At 39.4% G+C, this 17,480-nt stretch overlaps 1 protein-coding gene across 1 annotated transcript in view; it reads right to left on the reverse strand.

The window, feature by feature from the left end:
- Positions 1–17,480, reverse strand: part of FBXL13 (F-box and leucine rich repeat protein 13) — a 201,303-nt gene that overhangs the window by 64,338 nt on the left and 119,485 nt on the right. Inside the window, exons 12-14 of the mRNA XM_040260768.1 lie at positions 3,246–3,344; positions 2,588–2,705; positions 2,329–2,491 (exon numbers count right to left, since the gene is read on the reverse strand). Of these exons, the coding sequence (XP_040116702.1) occupies positions 2,329–2,491; positions 2,588–2,705; positions 3,246–3,344 (380 nt within the window). The remainder of the gene's footprint in view (positions 1–2,328; positions 2,492–2,587; positions 2,706–3,245; positions 3,345–17,480) is intronic.

Here is a 17,480-nt window from a genome sequence, read left to right on the forward strand (position 1 = left end):
AATCTTTCCCAGCATCAGGGTCTTTTCCAAAGAGTTGACTCTTTGTATCAAGTAGCCAAAGTATTAGAGCTTCAGCGTCAGCATTAGTCCTTCCAGTGAATATTCAGGGTTTATTTCCTTTAGGATTGACTGGTTTGATTTCCTTGCTATCCAAGGAACTCTTGAGAGTCTTCTATAGTACCACAGTTCGAAAGTATCAATTCTTTGGCACTCAGCCTTCTGTATGGTCAAACTCTCACATCCATACTTGACTACTGGAAAAACCATAGCTTTGATTATATGGACCTTTGTAGGCAAAGTGATGTCTCTGCTTTTCAATATGTTCTGTAGGTTTGTCATAGGTTTGTCGCATTTTCTTCCAAGGAGCCAATGTCTTTTACTTCCACAGCTAGTCTAGTTATTTTTATTGTATTTTGTTGCCTGCTCATATTTCTGGTTCCATTATCTATTTAGTCAAACATTTTATACATAGTTACTTAATATTCTATGACTGATTCTTCTAATACCTGAATTACTCAGCTCAAATTTATATTGCATATCTTTGTACACTTGATGACGCATATCTTCATACATTTGATGGTCTTTAATTGTGAACATCTATTCATTTGATCTTAACCTATGGGAATCCCAGATGCTTAAAGAGAAGATGCTTTCCTTCAAAAAAGCTTGCAGATAACTTCTTCCAGGGGCTTGGGTACTATCTACTTGAGAATATTTTGTCCCTTTTGAAGGGTCCAAACACTGCAGAAGTGTCATCCTGCTTCCCTATCTTGAGTCTTACTAAAATTGATTCTCTCAATGCCAATGTTGAACATTTATCCTAATAGCAGCTCCACCTTTTATGTTTGCTTGCCCTTCACTCTCCATCTCAGAGAGTCTGCTCATTGAGAGGATGGTGATGAATCATGAACTGGATATTTCTCTTACTCTTTGTAGGCTCAGCAATGTATTGAAAGTATGTTTCATTAAGAATCTAAATTGTTTGTATTAATAGCAAGGAGTCCTTTGAAGTGTTTTGTCAACTATACTGCTAGAAGCATAAAAACCTCCATTTATTTTTAAAATTAATTACCCTACAGAAGCCTGAGTGAAATATATGAGTGCAATTCAATTTTATTTCATGTTAATACAAATAGGATTAACTGTTACATTCTTAGTTGCTCAGTTGTGTCCAACTCTTTGTGACCCTGTGGACTGCAGCCCACCAGCCTCCTCTGTCCATGGGGATTCTCCAGGCAAGAATATTGGTATGGGTTGCCATGCCCTCCTCCAGGGGATCTTCCCAACCCAAGGATAGAACCCAGGTCTCCCGTACTGCAGGTAGATTCTTTACCAGCTGAGCCACCAGGGAAGTCCATTAGCTGTTGTATGATAGCTTCCATATTGTGCTTCCATCATGATGCCAGCTTGTTCATGAGCTTGCAACTACAAGATATCAGCTGGGGCTTTAGTCATCTGCAGGATTTACTGAGTGTGAAAGATCTGCTTCTAAATTCACTTACATGTCTGTTGGTAGGAGGCCTCAGTTCCTTATTGGCTATTAACTAGAGGCTTCATTTCCTAATCCAGGTTTTCCCATTTCAAATCCTGTCTTTGCCTTCCCTCCCAACCCTCGGTGACTCCCCATTTTAATAATGGGGACCATGGGTTAAGATTTTGTTTAGCTTAGCTTATTACTCTGACTTGTCTTATGTTATATAAACTATTAACCAATTTCTTTGTAATCACATGCTGTTTTGTTATCTTCTGGCCCCATATTATTTAAGAAATTTACATAGGAAAGAGGCTGAGATATCAATTGGGGAAGAAATTTTAGCAAGAATTGGATCCTTGCCCACCTGAGAATGCCAGGTTAGAAGCCTATTTGTAGCTCAGGTGAAAAAAACAGTTTCAGTAAGAACTTGCCATCTGTGAGCAGATCCCCATAGAGGAAAAATCTAACTAGTACCCCAGAGTAAACACTTCAGTAAGATTGGTTCTTCATAGGCAAGTCAGAAAGTCCATTTGGGAAAAAGACCTATTAACTGAACTAGCTGTGAGAACCTTCACTAGGATAAGTAGCCCACTAATGTTCTAGTGAATTCATTTAATCTTACAAGAGCCTGTGATTCCACATACCCTGAGCATTCCCTGATCATCTCCCCGTGCCCACATGTAACTAGTCTGGGTTGGGTGCCCCTCCTTTGTTTTACCACAGAACTCTGCACTTACCTCTACTTAGATCCCTGACATCCCTGACTTTTATGTTTACTATACTAACAATGAGCATCTTGAGGAAGCTTGGAACATTCTAGATAATCAGTGTTTCTTGACTGAATGACTGCTTACCTTACACAGTTTGCCAGATTCAACACAGTGAGTTGCTTCAAAGGTGAGAGTGATTTGAGGCTGCCATCTGTTATTCCCTTGCAGTCTACCATGTAAATGTGACTGATGTTTGGATAACTCTTGTCTATAAGTTTGAAGCATGCATCAGTAATCCTTTTATTTCCTGTTTTTTAAAAAAGAAAAAGTTAAGGATTGTACTTGAATCACCACAAGATTAAAAGTAAAAATTAATGCTAAACTACTTTTTAATATCTCACACCTTCAAATCGGATCTTTTTGATGTCACAAGCAGATAGAGCTTTGAAAGTACTATCGGAAATATGTGGTGCACCAATGAAAACTACTGATGAAATACGATGGCATTTTTCAACTAAAGCCTTTAGAAGGAAAAAAATAAAAGATTAATCAGATTATATAGAACACATTTATCAAAGTCATGAGATTATTTTTTCTCTCAGTCTTCAAAAACGGACACATTAACTATTAAGTTGTCCTATTGTCAAAGAAAATGGGAACGTTTACTTTTTCCAATATACTTTACTACATTTACATTTGAGTAATGCATAGGAATCAACTAAATGATATCACAAAAGATAGGAAAACATGAGACAATGGAATGCTGAAAGAAATCAGAACATTTAGAAGCTTAACATGTAGAACCAGACTTAAGGTTTATGCTTAAGCTTACATATGATTTTATAAGATTTCATTGCAATATCATTGAAATAAAAATATCCTAAATGTGAAATGAAGTTTCTTAGGGTATTTAAAGATTCAAATGTTCAAATGTGTGTATAAATTTCATATAAACATCAACTGGAATAAAAAGCCCATTCATATTTTTCAATAATTCAAGCCACTAGAAAATATGCCTACCAAATAGGACTGAGAAGAAAATGTAGTTTCCAAATACCTACTTTTACACAGTTGTCTGTCAGAGTTGGCATGTCATTGATAGTCAGATGCATTATCCCACTGCAGCTGTTTGCAATGTTCCTGAAGCCTTGGACTGAAATCTGAATTGTACAAAGTTGGTAAAAATGACGGGAGAACTCATTAGCATCACCTCTAATAAAACCCACAGATAGTAATAACCAAAGATGTGTTATGATTGGTTTACTGTGCTTTAAAATTGAAACCATAACATGTTGCAGACATAAAAAGGAAACACATATTCTAATCTTGATTTCTTTATGTGTATGTTTTGTGAAATGATCACCAGGGTAAGCCTGTTTAACTTGTTATTCTATTTTGTATTGAAGTAAAATTCATATAACATAAAATTAGTCACTTAAAGTCTCTTAACTAAGGAGAAATATCAATAACCTCAGATATGCAGATGACACCACCCTTATGGCAGGAAGTGAAGAAGAACTAAAGAGCCTCTTGATGAAAGTGAAAGAGGAGAGTGAAAGAGTTGGCTTAAAGCTCAACGTTCAGAAAACTAAGATCATGGCATCTGGTCCCATCACTTCATGGCAAATAGATGGGGAAACAGTGGCTGACTTTATTTTTCCGGGCTCCAAAACCACTGCAGATGGTGATTGCAGCCATGAAATTAAAAGACGCTTACTCCTTGGAAGAGAAGTTATAACCAACCTAGATAGTATATTCAAAAGCAGAGACATCACTTTGTCAACAAAGGTCAGTCTAGTCAAGTCTATGGTTTTTCCATTGGTCATGTATGGATGTGAGAGTTGGACTGTGAAGAAAGCTGAGCGCTGAAGAATTGATGCTTTTGAACTGTGGTGTTGGAGAAGACTCTTGAGAGTCCCTTAGACCGCAAGGAGATCCAGCCAGTCATCCTAAAGGAGATCAGTCCTGGGTGTTCATTGGAGGGACTGATGTTGAAGCTGAAACTCCAATACTTTGGCCACCTGATGCAAAGAGCTGACTCATTTGAGAAGACCCTGATGCTGGGAAAGATTGAGGGAGGAGGAGAAGGGGACAACAGAGGATGAGATGGTTGGATGGCATCACCGACTCAGTGGACATGGGTTTGTGTGGACTCTGGGAGTTGGTGATGGACAGGGATGCCTGGTGTGCTGTAGTTCATGGGGTCGCAAAGAGTCAGAGATGACTGAGTAACTGAACTGAACTGAAGTAATCATAATTTTGAATAGTCACAACTTCTATGTAGTTTCAAAACATATTTATCACCCTAAAAAAAATCCTTTTACTTATTAAGAAGTTGCTCCCCATACACACCTTCCCTAGCCCCTGGCAATCACTAATCTGTTTTCTGTCTCTATGGATTTACCTATTGTAAATATTTCTTACAAGTGGAATTATGCAGTATGTGGTCATTTTGTGTCTAGTTTCTTTCACTTGCCCTGATGTTTTTGAAGTTCAAAATATAATATGTGTCAGTACCTTATTCCTTTTTATGGCTGAATAATATTCTATTTTATGGAGATACCACATTTTGTTTATCCACTTATCTGTTTTAGATCTTTTGGATATTTTGAATAGTGCTGTTGGGAACATACATGTACATCTATTTGTTTGAATACCAGTTTTAAATTCCTTTGGATATACACCTAGGAGTGAGATTGCCAGATCATATGGTAATTCTACTTTTAACTTTTTAAGAACCACCAAAATACTTTCTACAGTGGCTGTACTATTTTACATTCTCACCAACAATCTACAAGGGTCCTAATTTCTCCACATCTTTGCCAAAATTTATTTTTTATTTTTTCATATTTTCCTTTTTCAAAAAATTTCCTGAGTTTGAAGTAGTACCTCATTGTAATTTTGATTTGCATCCCCCTAATGACATCTGCATTGCAGGCAGATTTTTTACCAGATTTTTTACCAGCTGGATACTGGAGTGAGTAGCTTATCCCTTTTCCAGGAGATCTTCCCAACCCAGGAATTGAACTGGGGTCTCCTACATTGCAGGCAGACAATTTACCAGCTGAACTACCAGGGAAGCCCAATGACTAATGAAATTGAAATCTTTTCATGTGCTTATTAGTTGTTTGAATATCTTCTTTAGGGAAATGTCTATTCAAGTCCTTTGACTATTTTTTAATTGGTCATTTGTCATTTGTTGAGTTATAAGAGTTCCTGTATATTCTGGATTCTAGACCCCTAGATATATGACTTGGAAATATTTTGTTCATTCTTTAGGTTGTCTTTTCACTTTTTAATAATGTCCTTTGATACACAAGTTTTTTATTTTGATGAAGTCCATTTTCTCAGCTTTTTCTTTTGTTGCTTATGCTTTTGATGTCATATCTAATAATCCATTGCTAAATCTAAGGTCATGTAGATTTATTCTCAGTGTTTTCTTCTAAGTGTTGTCATTTTAGTTCATATTTAGGTCATTGGTCCATTTTCAGTTAATTTTTGTATATAGTATGAGGTAGGGAACCTACTTCATTTTTTCATGGATAATCCACTTGTCCAGCACCGGCTGTTGAAGAGAATATTCTTTCCCCAACTGCATGGTCTTGGCACCTGTGTTGGAAATCAGTTGGCCATAACAGTATAGATTAATGGACTCTCAATTCTACATGTCTGTCCTGTGGCAGTACCACACTGTTTTGATTACTATAGCTTTCATTATCTACATTAATAGAAGCAACAGTGGTAGAGAGTGTTCAAAAATAGTTACTGGTCAAAAGATCAAATATATTTCCCTATGAATTATCTTAAAATAACATTGTTATTTAGACTTTATTTCCTAACAAATGGTCATGGATGGGCAATAAGATGACACTCTGATTCAGTAATGGGAAAGTAAGACTCTTTCCAAAAACAAAATATCAGGGGGAACTCTCGTACCAGGTCATTTTCACAAAATGACAGGGAGATAGAGGAATAGCAGCCGTATATATTATGATCTCGATGTTGTTTTAAAAAATACATGTGTCACAGACAAATAGACAAAAAACTAGAAACATTTCAAAATATTGTTTATCTTTGGGTGCTGAGCTCATGAATGACTTTTATTTTCTTTTGTGTTTTAAAAATCTTATTTAATGAGCATATAATTCTTCTGTAATCAGAAAAAATTGAATAAAAGGAAAGAAGAAGGAAATTCAGTCCTCTTCCTCACACAGTAGGCTTGCAGTCACATACCTAAAGAAATCTAACATATGCTGAAAGTGTCTACTGAAGACTTCTGCTCCAGGACATGGTCCTTTCAACGTGTTAAAAAGCCAAGCCTCTAGGTGATATTTGGCCTAAAAACGTCCTGTTAGATGATTTCAAAGACTCCCTGGTAAAGCTCAGGAAGACATTTGGTGAATTCCTCTTACTCCTACTCCTCACTCATGGACTGGAAGAAAAAGTTTCTGATAATAGGATCCAAAATGGTCCACGAGAGGCTGTGGTGAGCTCTAGGAACCTAGTAGGGCTCATAATAGCTATCATTTAAGTAACACTTATTGTTTACCAGGCACTTTTTAAGGCAATATTCGTATTGTTATTCAGTTACTCAAACATGTCCAACTCTGCAATTCCATGCACTTCAGCATGCCAGGCTTCCCTGTCCTTCACTGTCTCCCAGAATTTCCTCAGATTCATGTCCATTGAGTCGGTGATGCTATCCAACATCTTATCCTCTGCTGCCCCTTTCTCCTTTTATGATCAGTCTTTCCCAGCATCAGGGTCTTTTCCAATGAGCTGGCTCTTCACAGTAGGTGGCCAAAATATTAGACCTTCAGCTCCAATATATCTTCACAAAACTGGTCTGTGTCATCCTCACAACCACCCATTATGATGTGGGTCCTAATGCTACTGTGTTAGTCTGGGTTCACCAGAAAAACAGATCCAATAGGAGACAAGTAGCTAGGTAGATAGACAGATAGACAAATAGATGGAAAGGGAGGAAGGAAGAAAAAACATGCATAGATAGATAGATAGATAAAGTTCTTATAAGGAACTGGCTCAAGAAACAATAGAGGCTAAAAAGTCCTAAGATCTGCAGTTGGTAAGCTGAAGAACCAGGAGAGCTGAGAGTATTGTCTGAAGACGGGCAAAGACTGATGTCCTAGCTTGAAGACAGGCATCAGTTCAGTTCAGTTCAGTTCAGTTCAATCGCTCAGTCGTGTCCGACTCTTTGCGACCCCATGAATCGCAGCACACCAGGCCTCCCTGTCCATCATCATCTCCCGGAGTTCACTCAGACTCACGTCCATAGAGTCGGTGATGCCATCCAGCCATCTCATCCTCTGTCGTCCCCTTCTCCTCCTGCCCCCAATCCCTCCCAGCATCAGAATCTTTTCCAGTGAGTCAACTGTTCACATGAGGTGTCCAAAGTACTGGAGCTTCAGCTTTAGCATCATTCCTTCCAAAGAAATCCCAGGGTTGATCTCCTTCAGAATGGACTGGTTGGATCTCCTTGCAGTCCAAGGGACTCTCAAGAGTCTTCTCCAACACCACAGTTCAAAAGCATCAATTCTTCGGCGCTCAGCCTTCTTCACAGTCCAACTGTCACATCCATACATGACCACTGGAAAAACCATAGCCTTGACTAGACGGACCTTAGTCGGCAAAGTAATGTCTCTGCTTTTGAATATACTATCTAGGTTGGTCATAACTTTTCTTCCAAGGAGTAAGTGTCTTTTAATTTCATGGCTGCAGTCACCATCTGCAGTGATTTTGGAGCCCAAAAAAATAAAGTCTGACACTGTTTCTACTGTTTCCCCATCTATTTCCCATGAAGTGATGGGACCAGATGCGATGATCTTTGTTTTCTGAATGTTGAGCTTTAAGCCAACTTTTTCACTCTCATCAAGAGGCTTTTTAGTTCCTCTTCACTTTCTGCCATAAGGGTGGTGTCATCTGCATATCTGAGGTTATTGATATTTCTCCCAGCAATCTTGATTCCAGCTTGTGTTTCTTCCAGTCCAGTGTTTCTCATGATGTGTACTCTGCATAGAAGTTAAATAAGCAGGGTGACAATATACAGCCTTGACATACTCCTTTTCCTATTTGGAACCAGTCTGTTGTTCCATGTCCAGTTCTAACTGTTGCTTCCTGACCTGCATACAGGTTTCTCAAGAGGCAGGTTAGGTGGTCTGGTTTTCCCATCTCTTTCAGAATTTTCCACAGTTTCTTGTGATCCACACAGTCAAAGGCTTTGGCATAGTCAATAGAGCAGAAATAGATGTGTTTCTGGAACTCTCTTGCTTTTTCCATGATCCAGCAGATGTTGGCAATTTGATCTCTGGTTCCTCTGCCTTTTCTAAAACCAGCTTGAACGTCAGGAAGTTCACTGTTCACGTATTGCTGAAGCCTGGCTTGAAGAATTTTGAGCATTACTTTACTAGCATGTGAGATGAGTGCAATTGTGTGGTAGTTTGAGCATTCTTTGGCATTGCCTTTCTTTGGAATTGGAATGAAAACTGACCTTTTCCAGTCCTGTGGTCACTGCTGAGTTTTCCAAATTTGCTGGCATATTGAGTGCAGCACTTTCGGAGCATCATCTTTCAGGATTTGAAACAGCTCAACTGGAATTCCATCACCTCCACTAGCTTTGTTTGTAGTGATGCTTTCTAAGGCCCACTTGACTTCACATTCCAAGATGTCTGGCCCTAGATAGAGAGTATATTTTCTCTCTCAGCCTTTTTGTTCTATTCAGATGCTCAACAGATTAGATGAGACCCACCAAACGTTGAGGAAGGCAATCTGCTTTAGTCAGTCTACAATTTAAATATTGATCTCATACAGAAACACCATCATGGACAAACCTATAATAATATTTATCCAAAAAACTGAGCACCCATGGCCCGTTCAAGTAACACTAAAATTAACATCACAGCTTCCGTGCATATTTTGGACGTTGAGTTTTCCTAGACTCATGGTTAATGCTCTTTTTGCTCTTGGCTGCTTTCCTGGCTGTTCATCTAAGCTTGCTTGGCCACGTTTTTATCCAGATCAGCATCTTTGAGACCATCCACCCCATCTGGCACCAATAACTGTTTGACTCATACACAACTAAAAAGAAAGCCCTAAGACCTTATTTTTGCCCCATATTTTCAAGTTAAAACACAAAGTCTCAAGTCTTAAAACTTTAATTCTAAATATTTAATTAAGGAACTTAGTCGGTCATAAAGGAAATCAGTCCTGAATATTCATTGGAAGGACTGATGCTGAAGCTCCAATATTTTGGCCACCTGATACAAGGAACTGACTCACCGGAGAAGATCCTGATGCTGGGAAAGATTAATGGCAGGAGGAGAAGGGGATGACAGAGGATGCGATGGTTGGATGGCATCACTAACTCAATGGACATGAGTTTGAGCAAGCTCCAGGAGTTGGTAATGGACAGGGAACCCTGGCGTGCTACAATCCATGGGGTCACAAAGAGTCAAACACGACTGAGCGACTAAACTGAACTAAGTGTCCTAAAGTTAAAATTTGAAATCAGTAGGGGAAACATTCCATTTAAAAAAATATTTTAGTGAAGTATATAGTTGATTTACAATGTTGGGTCATTTTCTGCTGTACAGCAAAGTGATTCAGATATATATTCTGTTCCATTATGATTTATTACAGTATATTGATTTATTACAGTACAGTATATTGAATATAGTTCCTTGTGCTGTACAGCAGGACCATGTTGTTTATCCATCCTATGTATACTAGTTTGCATCTCCTAATCCCAAACTCCCAATCCAAAATTCCATTTCTAATGCTTGTGTATAAGTACTATTTAACTTGTATATCCTGAGTTTCATTATTTAGACTGTATAACTTAATTTTTATTATTTAACTTGTGTAGCTTTGTGACCAATCATGTTTTTAGCACTGTGAAAGTTCTCATAGAGTATATGTGATTATACTATGTTGTGAAAGGTCTCATGACTGCTCACACTTAAAAGGCATACTACAAAATGTCTGGAGGCAGGAACAGTAAAACAAAAGAGGCTGTTCTAAGGAGCTGAGACGTCTATAGACTGAAGTAGCCCTAAGAGATGAGGAAATGGAGACTCAGATCTCTTGATCGATTTTCTCCAGATTACAGATTAGTAGAGCAAGAACACAGATGTGCAAATTCTTAATCCAGTACTCCTTCTGATTAACATTCTTCAACAATAACATCCAGTTCAACTGTTCCATCCCAGCTTCCAGAGCTCTTCAGACTTCGTCATTCTGGCCAGAAAGGCATCCAACTTCTCCAGTACTCAGTGGACCTGTCTGCTCTTTGTCTGACCTTGTAACCTTTCTCCACCCCTTTTTTCTTTTCATCTAATCAAGCCTTAGCTATTCCTCAAGTCCCACTGACTCCAGCCCTATCCTGCTACCTTTCGTCTCTCGCCCTTACACGTTTATAACTATTTTAGCATATAAGAGTCCTATCATCTGTGCATGTTTTATTTCCCCCAAGGAGATGATTTTATACTGTTTTTCTTTTAAACTTCTTACTGTGTTGAATAACTATTAGGGGATGGGTGAATTAAATTTAGGAGTAAGACAAAGTCTGGGAAAGAGTACAGAATTTGACTACAGACAAGACTGAAAATGATTCAAAGTTGAAGGTAAAGTACAAGCAGAGGCAAAGCAGTGGGAACACTTGGCTTAGATGAAGTGGCAAGATCACCCTTGGGATGAATAAGAAAAGCTTAGTCGGTAAAGAGGGAGAAAAAACTAATGGAAGACCCATAAGACAAAAATTAGGTATTTCATATTGTACTGCCATGGGTTCTTGAATAAGTTTTCCATAACTACTCACAGGGAAAAGTCCAGGGGAGATAAATTAACATTATAAATCTGGAGAACAGAGAGCAGGGAAAGAATGCTGGGCTTGGAGCCAGCAGAGAGCTGGGTTGCTGGGTTTGAGTCTATCTCTTTCTCACTTATAACAAAAGGCAATTCAACCTGTCTGATGCTTAGTTGTCTCATCTGTAAAATGGATATAATAATACTTATTTTAGGAGATTCTTGAGAAAACAGAAGCATGTATATGAAAGTGGTTCGTTAGCATGATCCCTGGTATGTGTTTGAGTACCAGTTTTCCTGTTACCGTTCTTCTGGGCATATTGTGAGCTCACTGAAAAATAGAGATACAAGAACTAGAGGTAAAAGACCTTGAGAGATCATTCTAGTGTATCCCTCACACCATAAGTATGAAGAAACAGTATTTAGAGAAGTTGGGTGATTTGAGAATAGATTCCTTATCTGTTCCTCATGGTATATCCCTGGTGCTGGACACAGTGCCACACACAGAGTGGGTGCTCCGTAAGTGCTGAATGAATGAACGGATGTTCTTGAGTCACACAGTCAACAGCAGAGCCAAGGCTAGAGACCATTTCTCCCCATAGTGAATAACTCCAGATCCAGGGATGGGAGCAGTTGTTTTTCACAACACTTCTAAATTTCTCCCCTTTTCTCAACCCTAGCATATTGCCCTGCTTCCCCAGTGGCTAAGCAACTAAGTGGCTAAGAACTAAATAATAACAACAAGTCTATTAGCCTAACACTTGTATCTCCAATAATGGTTTCCCCAAAACAAGTAAAAAACTTTTTCTTTCTTGCTGTCTTGGAAACATGTTCATGACAAGATTTCCTGAACAAGGGGGAAAAAGTGATAGCAGAAATCAGCCGCAGCTGAGTGGTTCCTTGTAATGCAGCCAAAAACTGGGTGCCATCAACCAGTAAGATTGGATCCAGGAAAGGAAGGGGGAGGGGCAGGGAGACCTCTGAGAAAAGCTTTTCAGTTTTGTCCTGGCATGAAATGCTTAGTTCTGTACATAGTTTATTTTAGAATATCCAAAAAGATGCTTGGCTAATATTTTATGACTCAAATATTCCTGCCAGAATCTTTTAGGCCAACCATTAGTTGTCCTTTCTTTTCACTGAAGTAATGAAGATACAAGCCTAAAATTAAAGATTCCTCTCTAAGAGAAAAAGCAAACTATTTTACCATGGTAAAATCCTGGGTTTTGCCAGATCTGATATCTGTGCATTTTCTGTATAGGGTTCTTATAAAATTTGGGGTAATTTTGGCTTCAATTGGACAACTGGATCCCTGCCACACTGGGATTTATGTTTACTTTTGAGGTAATTTTGGCTTCAATTTGGACAACTGGACCCCTGCCACACTGCTGTTTTCTGGCTAAGCTCCCATTGGTTGGGAACTTGGAGAAGCTGGCCACACCAGTGGTGTTCCAGTCTCAAGTCCCAGCAGACAGCTACTGCTGCTAATGGGGGCAGAGAAGCCTTGGTGCTCACGGGGAAATTCTCTCCATCTGCCTCGGGCTGGGTTCCAGAACAACAGGACTGAGTGGTCTGTGAAGGAAATGAGCTCTCAGTGAGCCACACGAAAAGAAGACCAAAGTGCTGAGCAGCACAATCTAGCTCAGATCCCTCCTCGGGGAGGATCACATCTTACCGAGCTCCCATTTTCCAGTCCTTCTTTACAACATTGTCTCTGAATCAGTCAGCTCAACAACACAGGAAAAGAGATATATGTAGGGTGAGACTCTCGAGGACAGAAATACCCATCTTAGGTAGACATAGCCCATGTTGTGTTCCTGTACCATTTTCAGCTGTTCCTCTCATTTGAACCAGCACTATAACCAATGGCTAATGAGTAATGTGATGACTTCAGTCATTTCCATATATCCTTCATAACCTCTTGATAACCTCAAAGAAGCCTGGAATGAACTGTTGGAAAGAAGGATTTCTCCCAAAACATTATGGAACTTTCTGTTTTATTGCATTCAAATGTGCCACAGGCTTCAATAGCAACACTTCCCAGGATCTGTGTTAAGAGGGCTTAACAGGCTTTCAAATATTGTGTCCTCTGTGGTGATAGGATAAGAGGCCTAATTATCATCCCTACCACTCTCTCTCTTTGCATGTGCCTGTGCTTTCCAGTCTATATATTCTTCATGGCCACTCCTGCCTCTATGTCCGCTAATGCACCTCTCCCAGGTAGCTCTGGAAGAGGCTTCAGGCAGAGCTGTCTCTTTCTCTTACATCTCAGAGCGCCAACAACCAGAGCCCTCACTTTGCAGTGTGCACCTTCTGCCTTGTTTGATAATTCCAGGTGCACATGTGTAATATCCCTGCCCATCTTACCCATCAGGCCCTTTACAACACCGTGCTGGGAGCAAAGTATGATGCAACAACAGCTTGTTAATAGGCCAAGTAGCTGTCAAGTAAATTGTGTGTAGAATGTAAATGAGAATTAGTAGTTCTAAAGTGGAAGCGGCGGCGGGGCGGGGGGCGGGTATGGTCAATATCATCCTTTGTTAAAGATTGACATATTTATCTAAAAACATTGAACAGCCAAACATGAAAAAAAAGAAAAATCTTTCATTTTCAGTGTGAGTAAGGAAAATAAAACTAAAGTACAAGATAGTGAAGCCTGCAGATACCAGGAAGGCAAGCATGGGTGCCAACTCTGCATGTATGTACTCACTGCACAATGACTGAGAGCTGTGATCTGCAGAAGCAGGCTGACCCTTCCTAAACTCTACCATTCTTGTGTGGAGTATACCACGTTGTTCTCTTCCTCACCCACTGGCCAATTACTTACAGCTTCCCATGTGCTATAATGGAGGCTTATCTCCTTTTAAATTAAGAGAATCACAGCTACAATACTTTCTTCTTAAAACACAATTTCCACAGAGCTCTTTTGTCTAGATTATTGAGTTAGATGGAGGCTTTACAGCTACAGTCCTAACCACTGGCTTCATCCAGATCCAAAGAACTAAAGTAGAGTTTTATGAGCAGTTCATGAAATTCTGTGTATAAGCCATTTGCTATGATAGGGAAGAGAGAAGAAACTGAAATAAGTTTAGTTTTTCAGAAAGCATTACAATTTTTTCAAACCTATTTTCAGGAGGGGGAAATATGATCTGAGTCCAGTGAGACTCATCATTTCGTCATCCGATTCTTCAAGATCTAAAAATTGTTGCCAGATGTTTTATTTTTTACTACTTAATGTAATAAACATCTTTAAATATTTTGGCTACAGAGATTACATTAATCTATGGATCCTAAACAATAGGCTTTTGTTTTCTTTCTTTATTTTTTATTTCAATGTGGCTTGTATTAAGTTGTATTCAAACTAATAATTATGACAACCATTTAAATTTATATGAGTCTTACCTATAAGATTCATAAAATTTTTCATAAATTCTTCAATATTTTTCCCAATATGGGTTGAAGTGTGATTCAGAAAGGACACAAAACATTCTTTTAACAGAAAGACTGGGGCCCAAGAGCTGACCCAGAGACAGAGAAATTGCACTGTGACTTTTCTGATTCATGCCTGCTTTTCCACTAAAACCCCTCCTGAGTGATGACACTTAAGACCATATAACATTTTTCTCAAATACAAAATTTAAATGCAGCAATAATTTCTTTATCATATACAGTATATAGCACTTTATAGTTTTAAAAATGATAGTCTAACAGCTCAATAAAGGACAGAAATGGTAGGGACCTAACAGAAGCAGAAGATATTAAGAAGAGGTGGCAAGAATACACAGAAGAACTGTACAAAAAAGATATTCATGGCCCAGATAATTATGATGGTGTGATCACTCACCTACAGCTAGACATGCTGGAATGTGAAGTCAAGTGGGCCTTAGGAAGCATCAGTAAAAACAAAGCTAGTGGAGGTGATGGAGTTCAGGTTGAGCTATTTCAAGTCCTAAAAGATGATGCTGTGAAAGAGCTGCACTCAATATGCCAGCAAATTTGGAAAACTCAGCCGTGGCCACAGGACTGGAAAAGGTCAGTTTTCATTCCAATTCCAAGGAAAGGCAATGCCAAAGAATGCTCAAACTACTGCACAATTGCACTCATCTCACACGCTAGTAAAGTAATGCTCAAAATTCTCCAAGCCAGGCTTCAGTAGTACATGAACCGTGAAGTTCCAGATGTTCAAGCTGGTTTTAGAAAAGGCAGAGGAACCAGAGATCAAATTGCCAACATCCTCTGGATCATGCAAAAAGCAAGAGAGTTCCAGAAAAACATCTATTTCTGCTTTATTGACTATGCCAAAGCCTTTGACTGTGTGGATCACAATAAACTGTGGAAAATTCTGAAAGAGATGGGAATACCAGACCACCTGACCTGCCTCTTGAGAAACCTATATGCAAGTCAGGAAGCAACACTTAGAACTGGACATGGAACAACAGACTGGTTCCAAATAGGAAAAGGAGTACGTCAAGGCTGTATATTGTCACCCTGCTTATTTAACTTATATGCAGAGTACATCATGAGAAATGCTGGGCTGGATGAAGCACAAGCTGGAATCAAGATTGCTGGGAGAAATATCAATAACCTCATATATGCAGATGACACCACCCTTATGGCAGAAAGTGAAGAGGAACTCAAAAGCCTCTTGATGAAAATGAAAGTGGAGAGTGAAAAAGTTGGCTTAAAGCTCAACATTCAGAAAACGAAGATCATGGCATCTGGTCCCATCACTTCATGGGAAATAGATGGGGAAACAGTGGAAACAGTGTCAGACTTTATTTTTCTGGTCTCCAAAATCACTGCAGATGGTGATTGCAGCCATGAAATTAAAAGATGCTTACTCCTTGGAAGGAAAGTTATGACCAACCTAGACAGCATATTAAAAAGCAGAGACATTACTTTGTTGACAAAGGTCTGTCTAGTTAAGGCTGTGGTTTTTCCAGTAGTCGTGTATGGATGTGAGAGTTGGACTATAAAGAAAGCTGAGAGCCGAAGAATTGATGCTTTTGAACTGTGGTGTTGGAGAAGACTCTTTTGAGAGCCCCTTGGACTGCAAGGAGATCCAACCAGTCCATCCTAAAGGGATCATCCGTCCTGGGTGTGCATTGGAAGGACTGATGTTGAAGCTGAAACTCTAATAGTTTGGCCACCTGATGCGAAGAGCTGACTCATTTGGAAAGACCCTGATGCTGGGAAAGATTGATGGTGGGAGGAGAAGGGGACGACAGAGGATGAGATGGTTGGATGGCATCACCGACTCAATGGACGTGAGTTTGAGTAAACTCTGGGTGTTGGTGATGGACAGGGATGCCTGACATGCTATGGTTCATGGGGTCGCAAAGGATCGGACATGACTGAGCAACTGAACTGAACTGAATGGTTAAGAGCCTGGTCTTCAGAATTAGATGGATCAAGGTTCTAATCTTTGTCCAGACATTTTTAGTGTGAATAAGCAAGTTACTTACCCTGTCGTGGCATCATTATATGTGGAGATAGCTTATATTAGCTTGCAAGAGCATGTTGTTAAAATTTTAGAAACTATGCAAGCCAGTTGTTAAACACAACCAGCTAAAAAATTAAAACATATAAACTTAAAATTAAATAAGCTATATTACAAATGTAGCGAACACCCAAACTCATGACTTCATAATTATTTTACTATTATGCTTTACTGTTATCTATATTCTTGAAGATATATATGTTTATTATATGTGTATGATGACAGTATTACATAGATGCTTACTCCTTGGAAGAAAAGTTATGACCAACCTAGATAGTATATTCAAAAGCAGAGACATTACTTTGCTGACTAAGGTCCATCTAGTCAAGGCTATGGTTTTTCCTGTGGTCATGTATGGATGTGAGAGTTGGACTGTGAAGAAGGCTGAGCACCGAAGAATTGATGCTTTTGAACTGGGGTGTTGGAGAAGACTGTTGAGGGTCCCTTGGACTGCAAGGAGATCCAACCAGTCCATTCTGAAGGAGATCAGCCCTGGGATTTCTTTGGAAGGAATGATGCTAAAGCTGAAATTCCAGTACTTTGGCCACCTCATGTGAAGAGTTGACTCATTGGAAAAGACTCTGATGCTGGGAGGGATTGGGGGCAGGAGGAGAAGGGGACGACCCAGGATGAGATGGCTGGATGGCATCATGGACTCGATGGTCGTTGAGTCTGAGTGAACTCCGGGAGATGGTGATGGACAGGGAGGCCTGGTGTGCTGCGATTCATGGGGTCACAAAGAGTCGGACACAACTGAGCGACTGAGCTGAACTGATTACATACTGCGCATTTCTTCCTGTCTCACTGTTTTAGTGACCTCTGTTAGCTTGGCCATGCTGAGAGTATTTACACCATGGAAGTCAGCAACCATTGTAATTCAGGGATTTTCCTGTTCCTTCTCAGGTATTAGATGTTTACCAACACACTAGTGCTCAGTTTCCACATCTCAAAAATGGGAATAATGATACACACCTCATAT

The sequence above is a fragment of the Oryx dammah genome, unplaced genomic scaffold (assembly GCF_014754425.2).
Source record: "Oryx dammah isolate SB20612 unplaced genomic scaffold, SCBI_Odam_1.1 HiC_scaffold_18, whole genome shotgun sequence".
Lineage (NCBI taxonomy): Eukaryota > Metazoa > Chordata > Mammalia > Artiodactyla > Bovidae > Oryx > Oryx dammah.